The 27764-nt window shown below is 43.0% G+C and overlaps 1 protein-coding gene across 1 annotated transcript in view; it reads left to right on the top strand.

Moving 5' to 3' along the window:
• The window catches only part of PKHD1 (polycystic kidney and hepatic disease 1 (autosomal recessive)), a gene marked incomplete at its 3' end in the record, with an annotated part of 111663 nt that overhangs the window by 45265 nt on the left and 38634 nt on the right, over positions 1-27764 (top strand). Inside the window, exons 33-34 of the mRNA XM_010085546.1 lie at positions 5479-5692; positions 10414-10564. Coding sequence (XP_010083848.1) covers positions 5479-5692; positions 10414-10564 — 365 coding nt within the window. The remainder of the gene's footprint in view (positions 1-5478; positions 5693-10413; positions 10565-27764) is intronic.

Below are 27764 nucleotides of genomic sequence, written 5' to 3'. Positions count from 1 at the left end.
CTCCCCACCATTTAGGGCTCGAGTGGATTTATTAAGTGCAGTCGGTCCAGTCTCACCTCGTGGTTTACATTCTGCTCTTTGCCCGGGGAAGTTTGCTGCTTGGCACTCACGCATCCAGCGCTCAGACTTTTCTTTCACATCCTCATCCACATGGAAGAGGTGACAAAGTGACCTCAGGGATGCAGGGCCACGAGCCGTTGGGGGGGGGGGGGGATAGATCTGTGGTGCCCCAGGGCCCCTTCAGTGCAGAGGCTGGTGGGGCCAGGTTGGACGCTTGTCTGGCATCGCTTGTGGACCGGGTGATGAGAAGTGAAGAGTTCAAGCTGCATTTCTCCTGTGATAGCATGCTGTGAAGCGGAAACACCTCCCCTCCAGCACCGCGGGATGTCAGATGGTCGCTTGCTGCCCTGGGTTTTCAGGACTAGGTCATGTTGTGTCTGGCTGGCTGAAGATTAGAGATGTTCACATGGGAATCCCCAACCCGTCCATCTAGCTTGTGATCAAACCCATGGGGCAAGGCTCTGCAGGTAGGAAATGTGACTTTGTTCCCATTTAACAAGCAGTATTTGAAGACATGAGGAACTGCCGGTCTCAGCAGGATCCATCCATAAGCCTGCCCCAAGGGGTCTTCCTTAGGAACGGGTGTTGAGTGGGGTTGCAGCAAGGTTTTGGGTTGCTCATTGATAAGAGCTGGGCTAAGTGCTGGAACTGTGCTTGATCCAGAGTGCAAGGAATAGGAACATAAGCCCAGACGCTTTTGAGTTGCAAGCTGCAGAAAAATTGAATCAGAACAGAGCTTGAATTTGAATTTCACCCTTAGAGCTTAAAAAATTTAACCAAATTAAATAGAATTAACAAAACCCCAAACCAAACAACAAATCTTTAAAGGTCTGGTAAAAAGATAACTGGCTTGATCCCAAGAGCTCTCCCCTTCTCCTGCTCTTGCCTTGTTACTCATGTCGCAGCGCTGTTGATGAGTGCAAATACAGCTGTGGATTCTGTCCAGCTCAGGTTAAATTTACAGAACACATGTTTAGTGTCTGTGGGATTGAATTGTGCTCCTATGATAGATGCGAAGACTCGCAGGAAGCTTGAGGCAGGTGAGAAAATAACTGAATATTTCTATTGTGTGATATTAGGGTAAGTACCATGTATGAATTTTGCAGTAAATCAGTACCTGAGATTGTATGTTTGACATTAGGGTGGGGTAACGATGGCACCTTTAAAAGGAATTGAACCGATAAAAGATCCATCAGGGAAAAAACTGAGTCTGATTTGCCTGGTTGCCTGGAATAACAGGTCTGGCTTTAGGGATTTGATGTAACAGCGTTTTGGATTTTTGTTACCAAGTCCTGGATGTACTGTTAGCCACATTCCATTGCGAAAAGTGGATGTTTAGAGAAAAGGGTTTAGATTTAAGACTAGGCATGAACTGAGGCTAGTTTAAGAAGAAGAGATGCATGGCATGTTGGAGCTCTTTGTATTGGGCAAGAGAAGAGACAGAGGAATGAGTTTTGATTGCAGCAGCACAGATGATGTACTAAGGAGACACACTGAGCTAGGACCATGGGGAACTATACCCGGGGAAGGGGAAATGGGGTGTTTTGAATGAGCAAACGCAGGAGATATGAAGAGAATGTGTTGTGGCAATTGAAACCTAAGCAGAAGCAAGAGCCTCTGATGCTTATTGTGGAGATCAAACCAAAGGATCCAAATGGTCCCTTCTGTCCTTCAAATCCAGAAATGAAATTAAGAAGGGGGGGGGGGGGGGAAGTGCATATTGATTACACAGCAGGAACATTCTGACAGTGAGATCTATCAGGCAGTGGAATAGATGCTTGCAAAGTCCTCTCTTGGGACTTTTGAAACTCGGCTGTGCAAAATGAATGTCTCCCAGGGAGCAATTCTTCATAGGCAGAGGTTGGACATGATGACCTTAACAGGTCTCTTTTTTCCTTTTCCCTTTCCTTTCTTTTTATTTTATTTTAATTATTCTTCCTCTTTGTCTTCCCTGTTAAGCACACATTAACGTTATGCTCTGTGGTCTGTTTTATAAGTGGTGGATAACTGGGGACGTGCGATTTGGCACTGGGACTCCTTGGGCAGTAGTTCAATCAATCTGCAGCTGCCCTTGGAACTCCTGGAGGTTTTAGCCTCATCACATGTCCGGCAGTTGTTATTAAACAGTGACCCAGAACAAAGCCCTTGTGCTGAGCATCCCAGGACCCTGGCTTAAGCTGGAGTATCCCTCAAAGACAGGATTGGGGGCTATCGGTCCCTAACCCATTACCAACACACAGAGATTTGGCTGCCGGTGTGTCTGATCTCAAAAGAGAAACCACTATGGGATGAATGCATTCATCTCAGTGATGGGATTGTGTTACATGTGATAATCAGGTTTTATCTTTATGGGGAACATAAAGCATAAAGCAATTTCATTCTGGGGTTGGAACCAATCAGGCAGGGAGAAGTATTGTGTCCCAGAACGGACAGAATACCATTTTTTACTAAGTGTGTTGCAATCTTCAGTTTATAATTTTTGTTACTGTTGTGGCAGGAGATAATGGCCCCAATAATACCAAGGGATATTTGCATTTAATGCTCAGAGGAAGGGGGATGAAAGGCCATAAGTTCTTCCTAAGGAAAATATTAAACACTCTGGGAGGAATAGGAGGACCTCAGAGATCTCCAAGGAAAGAATGAGAAAAGGACATCTCCTTGAAGAGTGGTATCTTCATCAGATGGACAGGAGCTGTAGGGTGTGGAGATGAGGTCCCTCCCTCCTTCCACCTGAGAGTAGAAAGCAGCTCTAGGTTTGATTCTGGGGTGTATAGATTAAGCATGGTTTTCTTGGGCTTTGCATCCACCTATCTCTTTACAACCCTTTGTAAGACTGGTCTTTAGCTTAGATTTTGTAAATTACTACCTTCCTTTGCCTGGTTTGATTTAAAAATCCATCCAGCAGCTGACAAGACGCAAAGCCTCATGTTCCTACAGGCATGATAGCACTGAGATAAGGGCACTGGAGCACATCAGAAATGCCTGATTTCAACATAACATTTTGGGGGTACCCAAAGGGTGACTGGCTGTTCTTCTGCTGGGCTGTAAGGTATGTGCAGGAAGTATTTTCTGGTGACCTACCTTAACCAGGCAAGTTCTTTGACCAGCAGCAAGGTATTGAGGAAAATATTCACATCCTGAGATTGTGTCATTTCTAACATTCATTCTAAAATAGGGTTCAGCTGTTTTTCCACCTAGGAAAACTCGGCCATGTTCTCTTCAAGACCACAAAAAACCCCCCAAGCCTCTTTTGATTAGCTCAGCAACCATGTGAATGTAATCTTCCTTTGACCACCCACATTCAGAGGGTGATCAAATATGAGAACAGGCTTTCTAGAGAAGTGGTTGATTCCCCATGCCCTTAATAACATGCTTTAAGTTTCGGTCAGCCCTGAAGTGGTCAAGTAGTTGGATTAGATGATTGTGGTAGGTCTCTTCCAACTGAAAATATTCTCTTCTCTTCTCTTCTCTTCTCTTCTCTTCTCTTCTCTTCTCTTCTCTTCTCTTCTCTTCGCCAATGTTGCTCTAGTTGTTTATTTGTCTTCATTACTACTTCTGAGCTTATCACAACCTTTCACGTCATTAGCAGCATAGAATATAGTAAAGCAGAAGGAGCTGTTATACCCTACTACAAGAGAAGAACAAATTCTTCTGTCCTCGGGTAAGTTGTGGGTTTGTGGAGGAAGGAAAGGGCATCGCTGCTTGAATGTCCTTCATCTTTGCTAGTTTTGAGAAGTTTTTAGCTTCTCACCCTCTGAAAAAAGAGCATATGTGCCATCTCTTTCGGAGAAACTCCTGTAATGAATTGGTTCTGCTGCAGGTTGGTGCAAAGGCAAGTTATTTGTCGTATTTAGTCTGCTTGGATGGTATTTATTTGCCAAAACAGAGATATCTAGTGCCACTTAAAATGCCCTTGGAATGGCAGGCTGGCCTCCAGAGAGACATAAGGTTTCAGTGGGAACTGTAGGACAACTCAGGTGTCTCTAGATATAGTTCTGGATGCTATAAGCAACATATAAGCATGGTTCCATCATTGCTTTAGGCTTCTCTGTCTATTACTTGTGTCTCTTATGTTTATATGTAGGTCTTTGAGGCAGGGATTGTGTTGCTGTGTTTGAATGGATGCTGAGGGAGAGAATTGTCCCTACATTTGGGGAAGGAAAGAGATGAAGCATATTGCAAAATGCGTGCAGTAATGATGTGGGTAACTTTTTTCTTATTCTAAATACAGAGAAGAAAAATACAGAAAAATGATGAACTCTCTGAAGCTCAGAGCAGATGAAGTGCTAGGGCTTAATATTTTTAAAAATACCTTAAATATTAAACAGCTATAAACTTCTCAAAAATGCTCCACATGAAATAGTCGTTTTTAGCAAAAAGCACTGGATCCTTTAACCTAGAAAATACAGAATTTTCATATTTTTACAACTTCAAAAACAATTTTCAGAATTGTTTAAGATCTAAGACATTCATTGACAATGACACCTTCCCAGAAAAAAAAATAATTTTTGAACAAACAGGCATTTAAAAAAGCAAACAAAAAACTCCTGTCTTGATAAGTTCCCATCAATTGCACTTCTGATACTTGAGGAACACTCTTGGATACTACAGTGTAGAGTGTAATGCTGTCCACACACTTTTTTGAGAGTTCGTTACAACTGTTTGACTAGTTCAGGATTAATGAAATTTCTCCAAAACTATTTACATGCTGAGGGTTTTGAAAGAAAAAGTTTTGGACTCTGGCATGATTTAATGCTTGAAGGATTTTGGTTTTTATAATTATTAAAATAAAACATTTCAACTGATCTGAACTTCAGTGAGAGTTCACAATTTTTTTTTCTTTTATCATTTTTTTCTGGATTTAGAATCAGAAAACCTAATTTCTGTTCTCATCACTTGTTTCTTAAACCTCAAAGCAAAGCAGCTGCTCCCATTGCCCTTCCTACCACATCCACAGAGTCAAACTCGGGTCAAGTCTCCAGTCACACTTGGGTACAAGGCAAGATGAACTGGGAGATCCCATTTCACACAAGTTCTCCAGAAGCCTTCCAAGCTGTGGCAATGCTTTTAATAAACGTGGATTTCAAAGCTGTGGTAGACCTTAAGTTGTCACACCCGCCCAGGAAAAGATTTGTGCCTTGGGCCTGATCTGTCAAACATGGTCCATCTTCCCCAGAAGAAACATCCATGCTCATATTTAATCATTCAGGAATCCACAGTGACAACTGTCAGTTCATAGACTCACAGAATGGTTTGGGTTGGAAGGGACCTTCAAGATCATTGAGTTCCAACCCCCTGCCATGGGCAGGGACACCTCCCACTAGCCCAGGTTGCTCAAAGCTTGCTAAAATTTGCTTAGCGTCAGTGTTGTGTAGGTTGCTTTGGTTTATTTATTTATTTTTTCTTTTGTCTTTGCAGCATCCTTGGCCATTCTCTGTGGCCTGACACATTCCTCTGTTGACTGCCGAGAAGACAGAGCCACCTTCATTGAGTGTGATGTCCAAGTCACAGTGGGTTCCCATCACCAGAGAGGATCAGTGTCTTACCTGTACGTCTGTGAGGACAGCCCACCCCAGTGGCACTGGAGGGACATCAGCCCACCCCGAAGGCATTTTGCTGGACTCTTTGCCAGGTTAGTTCTGCATCTCTCCAACAGCTGAGTGGCCCATCCATGAGCAACATCCCCGAGAAGGTATTCCACCTTGTGCATAATCGGTCCCTGCCAAATGATGGACTGAAAGAGGAAATTTCCATTTCTTATGTTGATGCCAACAGAGCAGTTTAGCCTTGAGACCACTAGAGAGCTCCGCTGGGTTGTGAAATTCATTCCTTGTGTCTATCAAAGCATCTTCAGTCCTCCCTCCTTCCCTCCCATCCTTTTAAAGTGTTCGAGAGACATCAGAAAACCCATCTTGTAAACAGCCTGCTTTGTTCCTTCTTAGGTTTTAGTATTTATCTTCTGATCCACAGCAACATCTGGTGGATGCCAATGGGGAAAAAGATTAGGCATTATGAAAAGCAGAAGTCTTTTTTCTTTCCTTTTTTTTTTTTTTTTTCCCCCTTCCTCTCTGCAAGCAGTTCCATGAGCAAAAGTTGCAGCAAAAATTCAGCAGGCTGTGCAATATTTACTCAGCAAGTGTGCTCAGGCACTTACTCAAGGCTCAGGTTTTGCAAATCCAAGGCCAAGATGCCCAGGAATATAAATTGGTACCATTGCCTTAATGGAGTGGTGGCAATACATACCTGCAGAGCATTTACTCCTAGGAGTAGGAGGGTGGTCTGAATTAACCAATAAACATGAACAAAACTTTCTGAAATACATGAAATAAATAATTAGAGTTTTGCTGCGATGCATTGCCCATGATTTGCTGTACATGGTGAACCCATTCCTGGCTGGTGCATGATGCTACAGTCCAGGTATTTTAATGGAGATGCAGAGATTTGGTCCTTATCCTTATCTGATCCTTGTGTCACAGCTGGTGTTGTGAGTCACCAGAGGGAGTTCCGGATCCTCCCTGTTGAGGGAAGAAAACCAACTGACATTTTCTGAACAAAGACAGCAAGACATGAGTTGCACATTTTTTTTAAACATGTTTAAAAGAGAATAAAATAAATGTTTAAAGAAAAAAAAAAGGTTAACACAGAGCATCTGTCTGTCAGTCTGTCATTTCCTCCCCACCAGCTTTTGAGCTTTGATTAATTTGAGGTGGGCTTCGTAAGAATTATGAAATTCTTGTCAGTTTTGAGAAAATCTGTGTCAGGCAGATGGAAATTAGTCTCCTGTTGAGGGAGAGGAAGGCTGAATTCTGCCCTAATCTGTTGTTTGCCAGCAAACTGCGGGCCAGGCAGCAGCTATGTACAGCTGGCCAACTGGCGTGTGGAAAGTCACACTGTGCACTGGTAATGTCCTGTAACATCCGAGGAGATGCGGAGGACGGTTTCCTTGGGCAAGACAGGAGTAGGGAGACTTAGAGGGGAGGGAAAAAATAATCCTGAAATTAAACTGATTTCATCAGTCTATTGCTCCCAGAATGATTCAGGTGGTGAGACACTGGCCCAGGTTGCCCAGGGAAGCTGTGGATGCCCCATCCCTGGAGGGGTTCAAGGCCAGGCTGGATGAGGCTTTGAGCAACCTGGGCTGGTGGGAGGTGTCCCTGCCCACGGCAGGGGGTTGGAACTTGATGATCTTGAAGGTCCCTTCCAACCCAAACCATTTTATGATTCTCTGATTTGTTTCTAAACAAGAAAGTCCAGGAGCCTTGTCTTGTCTAGTTGAGCTTTGCTTTCCTTTTACTCACACCAGCGTAGCCCCAAACCAGGGAACCTACAAACTTGAGAGGATCAGGGTGCCCCAATATCTATCTGCTTGATTTTTTTGCTTCCTGTTCCCTAGGTATCAAAACTGTGCTCAGCTCTTTACTGATAAAAATGCTTCTGCAGTGAGTCTATTTGTTTTGAGTCTATCATCGCTTTTCTTCTTGCTCCTTTTCATGGTTTGGGCTGCTACAACTCTGCTGCCGTAGCTGCTCCATCCTGGGCTCGGCAGGGTGAGAGTGGAGGAAGGTCTGCACATGTGCTTTTCCTCTGGATGGAAAAGTTATGCAGTCCACTTGCTGGCTGCTTCCCTTTTGTTTTTCACTGTGTTTTTGTCCAATTTAATTGTGAATGTCCCAGAGACAGTGTTTATTATTCCTTCAGGGAATTCTATCAGGGAGATATTTCTGAATCAAATCAATCAACTTTTTCCTACCTACTATTTTCCCATTCTTCAAAATTCTTCAACCTCCTTATTATTCTCATTAACTTTTCCCCCTATTGTGCTCATGCTTGTCTAGTAGTTAGAAATTAAAGCTTGATCTACTGATGAATTTTCCAGAGTACTGATTTTTTTCCTTTATTTCTAAACTGGGTCTTGCTGAAGGGGAGCAGAGGCAAGACAGATTGTCTGATTTCAGATGAGTTTCCTGATATGAAAAATCTGTGGAGAAGTAGAGGAAGAAAGAGTTTAAAGTCATCCAAATTACTTATTTCAGAGCTTTTGAAAAATTTTTTTTTCAAATTTCAATTCAGAAAAATGTTTACTTTCAAAATATTAATAGAATTTGTAACAAAGTAGTAGGAAATTAAAATGTCAAACTAGAAAAGAACAATTTTGGGAATTCCTGAAATAATACATATTGCTGAAATTAGTAATAGCAACTAATAATAACAATAATAAAAAAAATATGACTTTGAGTTCTGTGTAAATGTTCAAGACTGAAGCCATTTGTCCCAGGATGGGGACAAAACTGCATATTAAATCTCGCCTGTTCTTTCTTACTAGTTTTACAGTGGTTTGCATCAAGTTTCCTCTAATCTACTCTGTACCATAGCCTATACTTTACGAACACATAAAGGCAAATGCATATTCCCAGTCTTCCCATTAACAACACTGGCACCAAGATACACCCCTGAATTCCCTTTAACAACTCACCCCTTCTTTTCTTACAGTTCTTTTAAACTCTGCAATTTATTAACAGCTTTCCAGCACCAAGGTTTTGGGATGCAGCTACTAGAGGACAGGGAGGAATTGGGTCTTTGCCTGCAAACAAAGCTGGTTAACTTTGTGTTAAAAGACACGAACAACCACTCAGAGGTCCTTGTGCTGACTTCAGCACCTGGCAAACTGGGTCCATGCCCTGCATCTAGCCAACAACAACCCTCTTCTGCCTTTAAAATTGTTGGTTATTTAAAACATTCAGGTTTTTTGTTGTAGTATTAAAAAGAAGTACTACACAGTCTTGAGAGATAACCCAGCCCGCTGAATTATCGTACAGGACAAGAGCAGTTCTCAAAGTGTCGCTATCAAAAGCCAGCATGGTTCCCTACGGCTGGCTTTTGATTATTGATACAGAAGAGGGAAAGGTTCATTTAAATATAGAAATAACAATTCACTCTTAAAAAGGTTCAGCTCCTTGCAGAAGGCTTTTTTTTTTTTTTTGTAGTTTCTAGTATGACTGCTTCCTTTAACACTTTAATCCTGAAAAAAGGGAACAAAACAAATAGCCCTAAATGCAATGGCAGAGCAGCTCTCTGTACACTGAGCTGCTACATCCAGCGTGGTTTGAAAACTTCAGGTTCATCAAATCATCCTGATCATCATGCTCACGAGGAAGCTATGAGTATTGGCTTTCCAGTTGGGTTGATTTTGGTAAAACTTATGCTCCTAGCATTGGAATTTTAGAAATTCCTGTTAGATGGGGCTTTCAGGAACCTGAGGACCTCTGAAAATCCTGGTCCTACCTATCTGATGCTCTATTTTGTGCACTCTGTCCTTTCTTAGCTATTCAGAGAGGTGATAGAATTTCTGAACTGTGTTGCTTTTGATGTAACTTATTTTCTTTCCATTCTTTCCTAAAGCTGCAGGTGTGTATTTGATGGTGGGGTGAGGAGAGGAGGAAGAAGGAGCAATGGCTGGGGTAATAAAAAGTAACGTTGGAACATCTTGGCCTGATCCAAAGCTTGTAGAACTAAATTGGGAAGTTTTCCTCTCTTTTTTGAGGGATGTTGGATCCTATAGCTCCCCATAATGAAATACTACCAAAGTCAGAAGCTGTCAGCAGCAAGACCAAGGAAAAAAAATGTTCCTTCCCCACCACCTTTTCTATTACTTCTTCCCCCTATGCAAGGGGAGGCTTTGGAGCAAATGTCTGTTGGTATAACTGGCACATATATCGAATCTGCTTAGTCTGGGCTGTTAAGTAAGTTTAATTAATTTACTAAGTTAATGTTCCAACGTTAGCAACAAAGCATCATTGCAATCAGCTGGGTAGCAGGGATTGGAACCCTTAAATGAGCTCATTTTTTCACAGTTGGAATTAGGGACCAGTTAGCCAGTTGTGTGGTTTTTCCAATTTCTCCCCCTTGCCCTTAGGGGAGTTGCAAGTTATTCATTCCCTCTTGCTAAGTGTGAGTAAGATGGGGAGGGGGGAGACATGAACAAACCCTACTCCATGTAGGAGTCCATCTTTGCTCCTTACACTGCTGATTTCCTGGCTGCTGTCTGCACTTATCTTCTTGTCGTGGTCCTAGAATGGCATTTGCTACTGTTTGTAACAGTTTGGGGAAGCAGAAAAGCATCACTGAGAGATATTTACTGCGTGTATTTTCATCCTGAGTGTGTGCAGATAAAGGGGGGGGGGAAACAAATAAACAATAAAATAATGGAAACAAAATTACAGAAATTTGCAAAGTTTGACAAATGGTGGCCAGGAGTTGCCACAAGCTAATGGCTTGCAATGATTAATAAGAGTAAAAATAATTGCATTTCATTAAGATTGATGACACCCCATTTAACCTCCCTTCTCGTTTCAGCCCTAAAGTGGAAAGAGATGAAGTTCTCATCTATAATAGCTCCTGTAACATTACCATGGAAACTGAGGCAGAGATGGAGTGTGAGGGAGCTAATCAGCCAATTACCGCCAAGATTACTGAGATATGGAAAAACTGGGGCCAGAACACTCAGGTATAATCAAATCTTTTTTACAGACTGATTCAAACAGCTTAAAATTAAATTTGTAATATTGTGTACATTTAAAGGGGGCGAAAAAAACAATTTAGGCTGAGCAGCAGCAATATATAATATTAAATGCTTTCCAACTTGGAATAGCAGCCTAATGCAGCGCAGCTGAATTAAGGGTTAACTACGGTTAATCATCTATTTTATGAGGCATAAATGAGTTTTACCTTATTTTCTGGGCAGTATGTATCTTTTTAAACACTCTCTTTTTTTAATATAAATTCAAAGTCTGTTCTAAACGTGTTATTTTCTGTTACTTGAGCAGAAATCTTAGCGACATGAAACGGAGTTTTGGCTCTCGGGCAGAGATTTAGCATTCAGTATTTGTGCAGCTCTGGTTCTATTTGGTTTTTCCTCCTCTTTGGAATCTGAAGTAAAACGGGACAGTCTTCCCAGTGTTACGTGTGGGTACAGCACAAAGAAAGACATATGCAAAGAGTTCATTACAAAAAATAATGACCCTGAACTCACATTGTTGTAAGGCTCTGTATCTAAAAATGTTCATTACAAACCTAAGACATCCTTTTAGAGTCCTTACAGTGTTGCAGAGTTTTTTGGGGTGTTGAGCTGAATACTTGTGCCACCTGTGAGAAGAAATTCAGAAGGGCTCGATGTTTGAACATCAAATATCACTTTGTCACCATCCTTTCCTAAATGAGCAGCTCCTGAGAAGCGATGGAGACCTACCACATACAGGACAGTGCACGTGGGAAGAGTTACCCACCTGACTTATCATAAAAAATGTTGGTTTTTATTTAAACTGAATTATCATGTGGTCTTCTCAGTATGGTTGAGACGTAGGAAACTGAAGTTTTTTGCTCAGGATTGGTATTAAAGCTAGCATGGTAATTTTTAACTCTGCTATCAGCAATGAAATTTCCACCACCCCACCTCAGAAGCAGCTGAAGTGTCCTGACAGAGTAATTTTGGTGTGTTTGTAGCATCAGATTCTCGATCTTTAACTGAGGAAAGAGACTCTGAACATTTGCCCTGTAAATCTGCTTTACATGGATGTTACTATTGCAGCTGAGTTTCCCAAAATGCAATTTACTCCTTTCATTCTGTTGTTTTAAGTGAAGGAATATCACATGTAGCATTCTACCTATTAGTGTTTGTTTGCTAGTCGACTTACGCTACCAAAACCATGCCCAGCTAAGGAGAAAACCAAATCAAAAAAAAAAATAAAATTGCTAGTTGGCAACCGCAGGAGGCCAGCAAAGGGCAACTATGAGATCAAATGGTAACTACTCCTTTCATTCATATTTTCTTTCCCAAATATGTTAAGGGCATCTCTACCACCCCAAAGCCTGGGATGCAGCGTAGAGGGGTTATTACCTACTGCTGGCTGTGATCTGAACAGCTTACAGGCTCTACAGTCTCAGTAGTGAGATGATGACAGGTTGTCTTTTGACCCAGGTGGGAGCAAGAATAGGAAGAAGTAAGGAGGTTTGTCCCTGCTGTGGTATTTCTGCCCAGTGTGGGGAAAACCGAGGAAGTCCTAAGTGTCCTGAATGAATTCATTCAGGGAGAGCAGGATGAAACCAGCAACGTTTTTAGATCTGGGATTTGCTACAGCTTAATGAACCCAGGAGGCATTTGGAATCATTTTATCCTCCTTCCCAAAACTGGCTTGGGCGAGCCGAGGTGGCTGGGCGGGGAGTTTCAGATAAATGGTTTCAATTTTGGTCCCTTTCGAGCTGACAGCATCTCGTTAAGATTTACGACCTGGTGCAGCGTATGCATGCTTCACTGTAGAGGTTTAAATCATGTCATGTGAACTGGCCTTACCTTTCCAGTGGAAATAATGGTCCCCAGGTTCAGCACCAAGCAGTGAAATGCGTTAATAGCACCACGTGCCTTAGGATAATGGTGCTATTAGCAGGCAGCACAACTCTGGGTACAAGTAATGGGACTGCATCTCTTTATAATAACATCCAGCCCTTCGATTGCATGATCACGCGAGGATCTCAAAGCACTTCATAAAAAAAAAAAAAAAGGCCAGCTGATAACTCAGCAGTGGCTTGGCAAAGCTGGGCTCCGTGGAGGGTTGGGGAGGAGATGATTAGATAATGATGGAGGAAGGTTAGCTTCAGGATGGCATTGTAAGTAGAAAGAAGCATTGCAGAAAGACTGACAGGTGCTTGTATTATCAAGAGCGTGGAATGAATGGGTGTTGGCAAGAAGAAAGAACAACCTTGGTTCAGAGCAGAAAATAAAAAAACAATATGAATGGTTGGTTCTGGGAAATTGAGTCTAAGGGATACAAGCTTTAGGGCAAAGTCATTTTTTCTTCAGTCTTTATAAGACACCTAATAGGACCTGTCCATAATTCTCAAAATAATAAGTGATTAATGAGATTAGTTGGGATTTGGTAGGTTGGAAATGAGGCGAATGTAGACTGTGAATATGATGAGGTTTTGTAGCAATCTCCTGGCTGGAGAATGTTGGGCAGAAGCCTTCAGAGATGCCTGGGAAGGAGTGGGGTGGGTGTATGAGAGACGCCAGGTGACGTGGTATCCCCAGTAGCAAGGAACCCAACTCCAGTGAGATGGTGGTCTCTCCCAGGTCTGTTTCTTTCATGTTTTTAGCAGCTCTGCTATTGATAGCTCACAGACATGACCTGGCAACATTGAAGAGAAATCCATGCACAAGGATCCTGATGTACAGCGAGTGGCAGAGGCATGTCCGTCAGCTTGATCTGCCTTCTTTGACAGGCAGGAGGCTTGCACTGGAAATAGTCCATCTTTCTTTTGCCTGACTCTGCAGAATAGTATCCAGACAGTGAATTCACCCTGGATCTGTCTGTCAGCTTCATTAAAAATTGCATTAAATGGTTACTGTAACTCATCCAGGAATCAGACCTTAGCCATATTAGCTGGGTTTTAAATAACAACGTTGCCAGACCCAATCCTCAATTTTTCTGGTCACATCCAGAACATATTGTATACATTATCATGGTTTTCTCTCATTGTCTGTTTGAATTTCAAGTGCATGTGTAAGCCAGGGACACCAAAATTATCTAAAGAGATTAGCAAATACCACAGGTGCTCCTTCTCAGAGAGCTAATGAGGTGGTTATCCTTTGAACTTCTTTTATTGTCTTAGATATACAGAAACTTCAAGTACCACAAGATCCTAGCTACAAACTCCTCACAGGTGTCATTTTTCTCCCATTTATTTAACTCCTTTTTCCCCCTGATAACTACATAAAAAGATTTATTTTAATGAAAATTAAGAGTTTAACACAGACACCTTAATTTTTGGATAATCTGCATGGGATGGCTAAGCTTAATTCCACAGGGAAGAGAGCTCTTCCGCCTCTGATTTCAACATAACTTTGTCTGAAAATTGGGCTGTAGCTACCAAAAATTAGGTCAATTTTTGAAAATCCTGGCTGTCCTATTCAGGTTGTGCATGCTTTTCAGGCTGAATCTCTTTGAAAACTTTTGGACAGCATCTTCCGTCAGGGAAAATGACTGCATTTTCTGGGAGGCAATGCAATATCCATCACTTAAATTTTGTCCCTTCAAATCTGGTGTCTGAGCCGTTGCTCACATGGTTACAGTCTGAGCGGGGCTGAATCTAGAGGATCCCAAATATTTCTGGGAGTTTCAGGTTGCTGGCTGGAGATCTGTGAGTTGCATAGCAGACTTCATGAAATTTGAGTTCACCAACTTGGGGGTCACTTTTCCCAGGGTCTGGTCTGTGCCCCACCATCCCCCTAGAAAATAGCTTTTGTGGATTTCTTTAGAAACTGGTTTAACCTCTTGCCTCACTTTGTGTTTAAAGTATTGGCCCCCATATGACTTAATTAGGTCATGCAAAATAAGCAGCAGACCTCTGTCTCACTGTTGCATTCGGCATCACTGGAGTTCATAACTTGTTCCATTATTATTTAAAGAAGAGTTGCAGAATTATTTTTATATTGGTATATCATGCAATTTAGCCTACTGAAAGGAGAAGGGGAAAGAAAAAAAAAAGGAAAAAATCCAGCACTGATTGTATATCCCACAGGACTTAATTAGTTCACAGTTTCACGATACACTGGCTAATGGGAAGATATGAATTAAATAATAAAAGGGGAAAAAAAGTTCTAATGCTCACTCAGTACCTGTCCACTTCCACCTTGGCTGCATAATGACATGTCAGCTACCGTGACACTGATGAGATGTGCAAAACACTCTGATAACACGTGTAAAGGATGCTCATGGGAAGCTTTGACCAGGCTCGGATGTCTCCGAACCCATTATGCTTAGTGAGCCTTCAGATTATTATTCCAGATCACTGGACCAGACCTAATCATCATGCAAGCATGCTGTTTGAGCAGCGTTTCCCTGCTCCGACTTCCCCTCCCCTCCTCTTCTCTGGCCCAGATGGGTGATATAATGTTCATCGGAGGGCAGATGCCTCGTATATTAAGTCAGTCGTAGGGAAGCTGAACCGGTAGACTAGTGAATTCTCTACAACCCAGCCCTCGAGGGATCCCTGTTAAGAAATTGAAGGCTAATAAAAAATAACTTGCTAGATAAAAATGCCGTCCTGGATTACGGCTCTGCCTGGGTGTACCGTGGTGCCTTGAGTTTGTTTTTAAATAGGGCATTAAGGGAAGATCTTGAGATTTAAGAAGTAGCCTAGAGTATTGAGGATCTGTGAATTCTTAGCTTGGTGATTGATACTGGGATAAGTGCTTTGTTCACTTCTCAGGAAGAAAAAAAAAAAAAAATGGAAGGGGAAAAAACCCTACAAAGGCTGTGTCTGAGATGCAGAGTCACCTAAGAGATCCTTGCTGTTCAACTTCTATTTAATGTGAGCAGGACTACCTCTACAAATCTCTTGGATTCCTCTGCAGATCTCTTTTTTTGCTTTTATTTTCCCTATTTACCATCTCTCTGGATGCCACGGTATTTGGAGGCGAGGAAGGAGATGAGGTAATATCACCCATTGGAGATATTTGGTACTTCATAGAGGTGTCAAATCCTAGGCAGCGTTCTGGGGAGTATAAAAGGCTCTCTGCTTGCACAGAGCACTCTGGACATAAAGGGCTGTTATTTGTTAATAACATTAAGGGCTCTTTACTGTGAGGGTGGTGAGGCAGTGGCCCAGGTTGCCCAGAGAAGCTGTGGATGCCCCATCCCTGGAGGGGTTCAAGGCCAGGCTGGATGAGGCTTTGAGCAACCTGGGCTGGTGGGAGGTGTCCCTGCCCATGGCAGGGGGGTGGAACTCAGTGATCCTGAAGGTCCCTTCCAACCGAAACTGTTCTATGATTTTGTTCTATTTCATTATTCACAGCAGGACTGGTTCCAAATCTCTTGACCATTTTGTCCATCTAGATGGGTTGCAAGCGATGGTGGGTGAGTCTGCCTTGCAGGTCCAGCAGGCTCTATGTGCTCTGCGTGGAAGATGCACGATGATGCTCTTTCATTCCTCTTTTAGTGCTGTCCTCACATCGTGTGGATGTTTGGGTGCATTTTTTTGAAGGTGAAGGGCTCATAGTTGGTTGCCCCTGTTTCCAGACATGTGTGGGCTTCCAGTTTAGGGTCAGATAGGTTTAAAGATATCTTCTGTTTGAAAAAATAAAATTAAATTTAAAAAATTAAAATGAAAAAATCCAGTAATTTCAGTAAGGTGCCAGTGCCTAAGGGTGAAGATGGGGTATAGTCTTTCAAGCTTCTTTGCCTTTTTTTCCTGGAGCACCAAACAATGCCAGAAAGGGCAAACCAATCCTCCCTCTGCCTTCTTCAGTGCTCCCCTTTGTTGTAATGCCCAGGAGGAAAGCCAGAGCACCCATCTGAGAGTGGTTGAGCACAGTAGGGAGGAAACATGCTGCCTGTGATGATGGAGGCATCCTGATCTGAACGGGAGCCCTGGATGAGTCCTGTAATTGTGTGAGAGTAGAGATGGGGCAGTCAGGTTTGTGATTCCTCACCCTTGGTGCAAGGGAAGTAGTGTCACCTGTCCTGCCTCACCGTGTTGTGGAGGTGGATGCTAAAGAGTGCTTCCAGAGTGGCATTCCCTCTCCTTACCTTGGTGTAGAAAAATTTACATGGGAAAAAACAGAGCAGATTCCAGCTTATTAGAATCATAAAATTGTTTGGGTTGTAAGGGACCTTAGAGACCATCCAGTCCCACCCCCTGCCATGGGCAGGGACACCTCCCACCAGCCCAGGTTGCTCAAAGCCTCATCCAGCCTGGCCTTGAACCCCTCCAGGGATGGGGCATCCACAGCTTCTCTGGGCACCCTGGGCCACTGCCTCACCACCCTCCCAGTGAAAATTTCTTCCTAATATCTAATATAAATCTACTCTTTCAGCTTAAAACCTTTACCCTTCGTTCTACCACTCCACAGTTTGTTTGTAGGGATTAGTAAAAGAGCTCTTCTCTTCCGAACTTGAGGGTCAATTATGACAAAATATGACGTTTCATTCCCGTGTATCCCTTTAGATACTGTAAAACCCCAGATCCCTTTATTTGGCCATAGGATTCACATCTTGCAGAGGCTGGGGAATAGTTTCCTTTGACTAGAGCTTATTAGGGAGCATCCTGATAGAACCTGATGTTATGGTGCCCTGGGCTTTGAATAGGGCTCCTGGGTGCTTTGGCAGTGCAAATAGCCAAAAATATCCATGTCACACGGGAGGGGATGGCAAGAAGAGGACTAGATGAAACTCTTCTATATTGTGTATGTATTTTTCATAAATAGGCACTTCTAACAGCCCACCCTTGAATCTCCATATTTCCTATTTCTTGACCTCGTTGCTTGGTGCCAGTGACATTTTTCAGAGAGGGGCAGAGAATGCAACAAAGCCAACTAAGATTTGCATTCCTTACAGAAAGGAAATGATGGAGTCCATAACTATCTAATAAAAATAAAAACACAAAGCCAGTCTTGGGGTGTGGATGCTGTGGGAGCAGAGAGCGCTACCATCTGCAAGGCTGTTAAGATGTAGAGAACCAAGATGGCCTCCACAGTAACCACAGGCAATGTGAAGAGATAAATGGTTGACCCGAGCCCGTGTCAGGCTAGGATTGATGCCACTATCAGCCCTAGTGCCTTTTCAATGATTTTTTTAAAAAATCTCTGATAGAGTGTGTTATCTAGTTACTGGCGTGAGGGCAACGGCCTGGAGGCAGTGAGGAGAAGGGGGGAGGAAGGAGAGGAGGAGAGAGAGAAAGAAAAAAAAGGTCATTCCAGGAGGACAATCTCTGCTGGACTAAATGAGAAAATAAGGGCCTTACCCTGAAAGGGGGAGGTAAATAAATAAATAATATAAAAAAGGGGCTGCTAGGTGTGTGAGAAAAGGATAAGCAAAACTGCTTCTCTTTCTTTCTCTGTTTTTCTTTTTTTTCTTTCTTTTTTTTTTTTTTTTTTCTTTTTTTAATGGGATCAGCCTTGGGCTGAAATGGGAAATTTAGGAGATGTGCTTGTGGTATGTTGGTTTTTTTACTTTAACTTTTTGCTTGATGTGAGGTTTAACACTTTCCTACTGTCAGATAAAAAATGAAGGACTGAACTGTAGCTTTCTTTTTTTTTTCCCATTTTGAACAGACTTGTTTTTTCATTTTGTGTTGAGGGTTTTTTTTTTTTTTGTAGGTAGGTTGTTTGTTGTTTTTTTTTTCAGTCCCACCATCTTTCTATCACCATCTCTGAGGAGATTTCTTCCTAAACTGTACATGCCTTTTCAGGAAGCCCTCTTCTCCCCATCACTCATCCTACTGCACTAGAGGCACGTTGGAAGGGATGCCGTTACCCTCCAGCTGGGATGCTATTCCCCTCAGAATGGGATGCCAGTCCCCTGTTACCCACAGCCCATCAAAACCTTTCGACTTACATTGAAACCCACCCGTGTGAAACCAGAACAGAGCGTGGCTCGGTTGAATGAGAACCGTTTTCCTTCTTCCCTCTCCGTTTGCTCCTGCTCCCCACCCTGAAAGGAAACACAGATTCAGAGTGAAAAGTGTCATTTCGGAGGCACTCCTCCAGGAAACAGAAAGCAAATCTTTCCCTTCCTGCAGAAAGGGAAGGCTCGAATTGAGGTCAGGAGGGTGTGGGGAAGCCTTCCTGGGGGACTGTGGGCACATTTTCTCTCTGCTTGCTCCCAGGCTCTTGCACGGAGTCTTGCTGCCACTTTCCTGATTAATTATGACAGAGACTCTAATTGACTCCTTGGGTGTTTAGGCAGTTTTGGAGGGGGAAGCGTTGTCTGCGGTTGAAAGCATGGCACTGGTTCTCTGTGCGACTCACTCTCAATTTCGGGGAAGGAGCTGGGGGGTGTTTGATGCCTGGGTCTGTGCTGGGGTGCATGGCGTTCTGGGTGAAGTCAGAGGAAAACTTTCTCCATCTCTCCATCTCGGATTAAATCAGAAAAGGGATGAGCTCTTCGGAGATACACATGGCCCAGACTTGTTGATGAACATACAAGAGGGTCTTGCCCCTCCTTAGGTGTGATTTGGGATGAAGATGCTTTCTGACACTTGTATCACCAACATCAGACTCTGTATCACCATCTGATTTCGTGTCCTCTTTCCCAGCACAAACAGAGCAATTCTGTGTGCTTGATGCTCCACACAGGAGTTTTCTGTGGAGTAGAGGTTCTGGCTGACCTACAACCATTTCCCAAATATTTCTGGGGCTTGGTTCAACACCAAGCAAAGGTCAGGCATGTGGGCACCTGTTCTGAAGGCTGGAAGACTTTAGTAGTGTGGACATGGCCAGAGTGGGAGCATTGGAGGGGTGCTGGATGTGGTTGGATCACAGATGGAGATGCTGTCTCTGTGCTGTGCGAGAAACCCCAAAAGCCTGCGGCCAAGGCTGAGAACTGGGTTTGACCATGGTGTTGGAGACAGCTGCTGGTTTGAAGCACTGAAATGCCAAATCTGCAGGGTGGAGCATGTTTCCCTTTAGACTTAAGAAATAATCAGAGATTTTATTTTTATTTTATTTTTTGTTTTATTGGGTTTCATTTTAGGGAATTAAATCCACATTAAGGCACTTGATTGACCTGTGAATGCCCACTTCTGAATAAATTTTAAACCTTCCCCTTGATGACCTTTTTCCCTCATCCACATCAAAATTGATTTGATTTAATCTTGCAAAACGCTGAGCCAACAAGGGAGTGTTGGTGTGTGTCAGGTGCTGTGGTGGCTCCGTGTTCCTGCAAGTCACTCTTAGTTGCTGGCAGTTTATTCACAAATGTTTATGCAGGAGAAAAACTTGCCGTACGTGCACAAAGCCACTGAGTTCTCAGGGACATTTCCTCATTTGGAGAAACACTGGCAGGATATGGGCCAGTAACTCAGGTGGGCTGGTTATCATTAGCCATGGGTTGCAAAGGAGCAGGATCTCTTTCTCCTTCTGTCTCTGAAAAGTTTCTGATAGGTTGTAGACTATACCTGCACCCGCTGTAATGCCTCCATCCTTTATGGCATTTGATGTGAGGTGGGTGCTGGATTAACACCACTTCTAAAGAGCTGAGTTTGGTACCCAGCCTGGCCCCGAGCAGTGAGTGCAGGATCAGGCTTCCAATCGATGAGAAATCAGATGAAGTCTTGGATGGAGTGTGTGTGTGTGTGGGACACAGTTGGGTTTTGCTTCATTCAGGAAAAAAGTGGGTAATCATGAGGATAACAATCCTGAAAAGTTTGGTCTTATAGTAAGCTACTGGTAGCGATGGAAACATATTCGCCTTGTATCATGATTTCTTCTGTGTACAGACTTTAGAGTAAGCAGGAGGAGTACTTGTTGTGCTGGTTTTTTTTGATGTTTGATTTTTTTCCTATTTTTGTTGCTGCCGGTGCTATCACAAGGTTTTTCACAGGTGAAACAGCATGAACTAGGTGTGCAGTTAGACAAATTAATTGCTGTGCTATTTCAGTTCAGAATCTATTTATTAAAAAAAATTTAAAAAATAATTTCTGTAGCAGGAGGAAAAAAAACTGTTCAAGCACTGTACTGCAATTAATCTACTAGAGCCTTCCTTCTGTCTTTAAGGAAAGGGTTAATTTTATGTGATTGCCAGTAAAACCAAGCTGTTTTCATGATGAGCCTGTAATAGCCAGGTGATGGACTGACTTAACAACTGCTTGCTAAAGGCTGGGCACCTTCCCCTGATTGGCAGCTTTGGAAGTGGAAGCCCCTCATTTCCAATCTGTCCTTGTGAATAGCTGCGGAGCAAGGGACTTCATTAAGGGATCGTAAGGCTGTCTCGTAAAAACTAGCAAATAATTACGACAGCCATGGGAAGGAGCAGAGGGGACCAAGTGCTCTGTGGTCCCCATGAAGAAAAACAGACATCCCAGGGCAGGGAAGCATCAGGTGAAGTGAAAGTTATAAACACCTTCCTGTGACCGCTGCGTCTTCTCAATAAAGTGGTGGTTTAGCCTGTCTATAGCTTTAAGAAAATATTCCCAGTTAACTTCATGGGTGGTGCAGGACTGGGAGCTGTTAGCTCATATTCAGTTAAATTTCAAATGTCAGAGCTCATTAGCGGTGATTTTAGCCAAAGATCGTTTGTGAGGAGCTCGGTAAATTTGACTTCCTCAAATAAAATCGAGGCAAGAGATTGCTGTTTGCCTTATTGATTTATTTTCCTGCTTTCACACGTCTTCTTGGGGTCTGCGATTCTGATCAAGGGTCACACTCACCATCACCCACTTAGGGATTATGGTTCTCCTCTCACATGCACTCTCTCGCTCTTTCACCCTTTAATTCTCACTTATTTGCCTTTTTTCCTCCTGCCTTAACTTGCATTTGGAGAGTGGAGGACGAATCACAGAATCATAGAATGGTTTGGGTTGGAAAGGACCTTAAAGATCATCAAGTTCCAACCCCTCTTCCACTGTGCAGGGGGTGGGGCAGTGGCCCAGGTTGCCCAGAGAAGCTGTGGATGCCCCATCCCTGGAGGGGTTCAAGGCCAGGCTGGATGAGGCTTTGAGCAACCTGGGCTGGTGGGAGGTGTCCCTGCCCATGGCAGGGGGTTGGGGGAGTGGAACTAGATGATCTTTAAGGTCCCTTCCAACTCAAACCATTCCATGACTCTATGTACAATCTCATTTGGGTATGTGCCCTAGTATGGTGCCCATCTCTCCCCAAAATCAAATATGCCTTTGGAAAATGCTGCTAGGCACCCATCTGCATCCTTTAAGCACTTGAACACATTCAGATATTGGGGTAAAGATGTGCCTGCAAGTGTCTTTGGGAAAGGGACCCTGGATTTTGTGTCCTGCCAAACGATTAACAGGCTTGTGTGGGAGGGCAGATAGTGAAAGCCATGGAGTGCACATGATTTTAGGGCATCTGCCTTCCCAACAAAGATGAGCTGTTACAGCTCTGCAAGACAGAGGAATGGCTCTATAGCTCAAACAGCGGCAGTTTGTGCTTTCAGCTCAAAGACCTCTCAGTTCAGAGGGCAGAGTGTTGGTCGAGAGGTTCTCTCTCACGCTAGTCTCTCATCGGGTTGTCTGATTAAAATGAAGTTTGGGCTAAAATCTTTTGAGATCACAAGAGTGGTTACTGTCCCGTAAGATGTGTGATGCTGCTCTTCAGCGGAGGCGTAGTTGTTCATGGCATAATGGTTGGGTACAAAATGCACGGAATTAACTTCAGCTCCCTTCTGGATTATGTTGCAGTGCTGTCTGCACCCCTGCTGAAATTGCATGTTGTTGTGTCACTGTGAGCTCAAACTACTGAAAAAAAAAAAAAATGAATAGATGGAAGCAGTATTCCATTGAGAACCAGTTCTAATTTTAGCAATATAAAATAAATGTATTAAAGTGTGCATATCTGCTGTAGGCACGTCCTCATCTGGAAGGCGTCTTGCATCAGGAATGTTCCATGTTTGTGCAGCTTCTTGCATAGTAGGATCTGAGGGTTTATCTGGATTTATTACAATTACATAGACACCCTTGACTGCAAGGATATAGCATAGGTGTTCCCAGTCTTCTAAATTACACTCAACGCTCAGATTCCCATTAGGACTTGGCAAATTCAGGCTGAAGTGACAGTGCGAAGGCAGCTTTTACTAAGGCATGACATCTTCCTCACCATCGTAACCCACCGTTACCCTATTGCTTATGTGACCTTTTCTGTAAGAGTCCCATCTTCACCTTTTTACCTTTCTGATAGATAAGTGTTTTTGATGATGACAATAAAGATACCACAAAGCACTTTGATTCTTGGTTGCCCCATCTGGGCTGTGCGTTTGATCCCAACGGCCGGCGTTCCAGTCAGATTGCGCTATCAGATGGAGCTGGCTCTATTTCCTGCATTATTCTTCCTGGCTGTACCGCATTATGCAATTATGTTTGCATTTAAACCTGAGCACTTACCTGTAATGATGCTGTAGTTCGGTACATGATACATTACAGCAGTAGATAATGCATACAGATAGGCTAAGAAAGCATGTTGTTGATGTGCTAAAACTAAACAGGACCTTGCGTTTGAAAGCGGGCTCTGAAAGCTCGCAGATTAGGCTGAGCCGTTTACAAAGCTTGCATTACTGAAATAACAGCCGTGCAGGGCAAAACCTTCTCCAGGATGGGCAGGTACAGGAAGGAAAGGGCAGTGCATGCTTCCCCAGTCCTGCCCTTCAGCATCCATCACAGAGGTCTGCCACCGGGCTGAGGGCGACTAAAGGCAGTTAATCCCTAACCTCCTTTAGGACTTTAGAAATTTTTTTCCTGTACGGGGGATGAGGCAGTGGCCCAGGTTGCCCAGAGAAGCTGTGGATGCCCCATCCCTGGAGGGGTTCAAGGCCAGGCTGGATGAGGCTTTGGGCAACCTGGGCTAGTGGGAGGTGTCCCTGCCCGTGTCTGGGGAGTTGGAACTGGATGATCTTTAAGATCCCTTCCAACTCAAACCATTCTAGGATTCTATAACTTCACTTCCAACAGATGAAGTGAAGACTTTATTAACTTCTGTGCCTCTGTCCAACTCAAACCATTCTAGGATTCTATAAATTCACTTCCAACAGATGAAGTGAAGACTTATTAACTTCTGTGCCTCTATGCAAGGCACTGCACAGGAGCAAAGGTGCAGATTTCAGAGAGGAATAACTTTCAGTGCTGCTGGGCTGCTTCAGATCCTACCCTGGGAGACAGAAAGGCTGTATAGCCCAAAGAAGTGTCTTTGTGCTTGTTCAAGTCCACCATCTCAAGTGGAATTTACTTTAAAAATACATTTTCAACAGGTGCAAATGATTAGGGAAAATGTTTTGATGAAGGGACTGCAGTGATTCAGCAGAAACCAAACCTGGTGTAGTCAGCCTTGAGTTTTTCTTGCAGGATAGTGAAGGTATCATCAAGCACATCAGTTTTTCCCTTTAACAAAACAGGGATTGCAACCTAGAGTTTTCCCAGCAGGTCCCTCTTTCCGTCATGTTCTGGGGGTGTGTGGATGGAAGGAGCTATGGGTGGGCGTGTGTCATCCTATTTGTTCGGAGTTTTCCCAGCAGGTCCCTCTTTCCGTCGTGTTCTGGGGGGCCTGTGGATGGAAGGAGCTATGGGTGGGCGAGTGTCATCCTATTTGTTCAAGAGCATGTACAGGTGATAAAACAACAGTAACGTTTACAAAGCCTCTTGCGAGCATGTACAGGTGATAAAACAACAGTAATGGTTACAATGCCTCTTAGCTTTCTGTTGGGTGCTGCTTAAAATGTTCTTGGGGTAATAGATGTTTCAGTGGAGCAGTACTGTGATGACAATGAGGTATTGTTCAAGACAGGCCTGAACCTCTTAATGGAACAGTGAAAAAGAATTGTGGTAGAAGAATAGAAGAAACATGTCCAGTTACAGTCTCTTAAATAGCCCTGATGCTTTGTCTGAGGAGATGTGGATATATACATGGCAGTATCAGTGTTTTTCCTTGGATTGTGTGGGTTTTCTGTCTATGTGCTTTATTTTACACATAGGGTGTACCAAGTTGTCACCTACATGCAGCTCTTTCCATCTTCAGTGCACTTTCCAGTCTTTTCCTGGTAAATCATTGCAAACCCCTTCCAAACCAGGTTTGCTGTGGAGATGGTTTGTGTTATCAGTTCACTTGTATTCCCTCCATCCCCATAGGAGCTGTGTGAAAGTCAGAGGCTGGATCCCACACCAGTGCTCTGACCTCCAGCCCACCCTCACAGCTGATTTGGAACTCTCACAAGGATTTTTTTTTTTTTTTTTCTCTCCTGCCTGATCCAAAAAACCCATCACCATCAGATCTCCACTGACACTGTTGAGGTGGACCAGCCTTGGTCCTCTCACCCCATTTACCCTAAATGTCCTCCTTGCTGATGCGTAGGCACATAATTTATTTTCCTGAAGGTGGCTGGAAAATTGTTAATCTTTGTATTCACAATATTTGCTCTCAGCTTAGTAAAAGTAAGTCAAGATCATTCAGTTGTGAGACAATGTGCGTGCCGCAAAGGCCAACACAATCACCAGGCTCGGTTATTCTGCTCGTGTAAACAACTTGATGTTGCAATTTTCTCATTATCATTAAATTGCCATTTTTAATTCATCTCAGAAGCCTTCATCCTTTGAGAAATCACTGGTTTAGAGAGATGTGTAAATTATGTGTGCCCTTTGACTGTGCTCTGGAAAGGGAAAACCAGTCATGTTGTATCTAAACTGGGAGATTCAGTGAATTCCCCAATGTGTTTACACGCACGGGATTTTCATGCAAGTTGGGCTTGTGATTAAAACTCTGCACTGGGATAGTTTCCACTGAAATAAACTGTCTCTGAATATCAGGCCATAAATGAACGTTAGGAAAATTCTAGTGAATTCACAGTGTGTTACTGTAGAGAAAAATTGCATTTTGTGAAACAGGTCTCTTCATGTGCTCCGAGACATATCCTCTGCTTGCAGGGTGTTTTCCTTATTATTTGAAGTTGAGATTTCTGATCCTAGTGTCAACCTCCCACCATAACCTTCAAAAGACCCCAGGAGACCCAAGAACAACACTTAGGGACTCACACAAGTGTGATAAATAGACCTGGACCTTCCCATGGGTCTCGTGGTTTGTTTAATTATGGAGTGGCTTAGTATGGCTCATATTCCCCCGTTACTTGGTATTTTACCTCGTATTTGGGTGAGCTTTATTGCCTGTGTTTAGGAAGCTGACTCATTCTATATGGGGGACGTGCACCCCCTGACAAGTGATGTCTTTTCAGCACCCTCCCTATGAAAGCACCACTAGATCCAACACTCCATGTCCTTAATTAAATACCTCTGGTGCAAAGAGCCTTACCTTCTGTGCTTGGAAATTGCAGTGATTACTCCCCTGCTGGAAAAGCCTTTTTTTGGTGGTTGTCTTTTGAGTGGTTTCATTACTTGGAATTTTTTTTTTATTTTTTTAATTTTTTTTTTTTTTTAGCAGGAATTAAGCTGTTTCTCATGCCATTGTCCAGTTGCAAATTGGCCTGAGACTGACTTGTGCCATGGGCTCTGACCTCCGAAACTGCCCACTCATTTTTTTTCTGAACTAATCAGCTAGATGAACTATTTACAGTTGGCTTTTGGGTCTTCTCACTGCTTTTGCGGCTGCCCCTGTCGGAGTAATTAATGACAGCGTGGCTTGTTTATGGTCTTGAGTTACTAATGCTGTTGGCTGCAAATGCATTTTTACCTCTGGGACGTGCCAGTTTCCTGGTTCTAGTCCCACCTCACCAGCCCAGGTCAATTTTTTGTGTGTAAACAGATTTATCCTGTAATAGTTGGAGAGAGACTAGGGTCATTCATCAGTCCCGTAGAGAACATGTGCAGCCAGATTTTTCGCTTCTTGTGCCTGTGCAACTCAGTAGAAGTCAGAAAGATTCCTGCAGGACAGCTAAAATATATATTAAAAAAAGAAAAAGGGAAAAAAAAAGAAAAGAAAAAAGGAAAAATAATATTTTGTTTTAAACTCAGAGTACAAGCATTCTCAATTAGAAATAAAGGTGCTGGATTGTACACCACACGTCCAGCCACGTGCCCATCCCTGATCCTTGTTGTACCAATGCCATGGGAGTCATTAATGAAGGAACTGCTATGTGGCTCTCTTAGGTAGGATAATACCACCTACTTTTTAAAGCTGATGTAAAGGGTAAAGAGAAGTTACACAGCAGCAGGTGATGCAGATAGTAATAAAAATATCATCTCGTGGCCTTGGAAAAGGTTTGTTGGTTATGTTCCAGGCCTGTTCTATCACAGGCAATCATGTCAAGTGTGCCAATTCATAAGGAAAAGCCCAGTTTGATCTACCCCCTCTGGAAACCTGTTACAGGATTATATATATGTGTATAGTCAGAAGCATTCTGCTCATTTTCAGCCTTAGTTTATTCATAACCACCGTTACTTCCAGTCTTCTTGGGGATAATGTTGTCTTCTGACAAATTATTGTTTTTTTCCCATTGTATGATTCTCTAGATATTTTTCCTTTCTTCTGTTTTTTAATGTAAGGCTACTTCCTTAACGATTTGTGACTCGAGCACAACCCTTCCTGCTATTTTTTTGTATAGCTGCTTTCAGAAACTGGAAGAAGATGGTCCCATTATCTGTCTACCTTTTTGGTCCCATTATCTACCCGCCTTTGTTGCCCAGTTTGGTTGCCAGTGTCTGCTCAGTTGGGTTAACCATGGGTAGTCTCTGCCATGACATAAATTTGAAGGGACTTTCCTTTCATGTATCTGGATCCTTAGTAAAATTCTTCACTGTTTTGCCAAGTGAGGGGAGGCTGGGAGATACTAGTAGAAGTTGAAATATGCTCCCTGTTTTGCCATGTTCTTCCTTTAAAGGAGTTTCCAAATGGAACCAGATTAAGTAGAAATGACAGAGGTGAGCGTGGTGCTTTTACTAAGAGGATGGAAGAGGACTGGCCATTGCAAACTTCTCCAGAGGTTCTCCTTTTGTTACTTTCTACTCCCTCACATCCAGCTTACAAGCCTCTTTGGAAATGCCTCAATGCAAAGCTGGAGAACTGTAATGAAGTGCACGTGAACAGTACCCTCTGTCCTGAGACTACCTGGAGAAACCTTGGGAACTTCTGCATTCATTTTTACCTTTGCCCAGCTTCAGTTTGGCCATTCTTTGATTTCATAGCACAGCCAACTAAATATTTCTCATTTCTGTTTGGAAGTCTAAATCCGTTCGTCTACACAATAAGGTGTGCTGTTGAATATTTTTTC

This window comes from Pterocles gutturalis, unplaced genomic scaffold, assembly GCF_000699245.1.
Source record: "Pterocles gutturalis isolate BGI_N339 unplaced genomic scaffold, ASM69924v1 scaffold6205, whole genome shotgun sequence".
In the NCBI taxonomy this organism is placed as follows: Eukaryota; Metazoa; Chordata; class Aves; order Pterocliformes; family Pteroclidae; genus Pterocles; species Pterocles gutturalis.
Note: the sequence above shows the minus strand (reverse complement) of the source record. Positions and strands in the feature narration are given on the sequence as shown.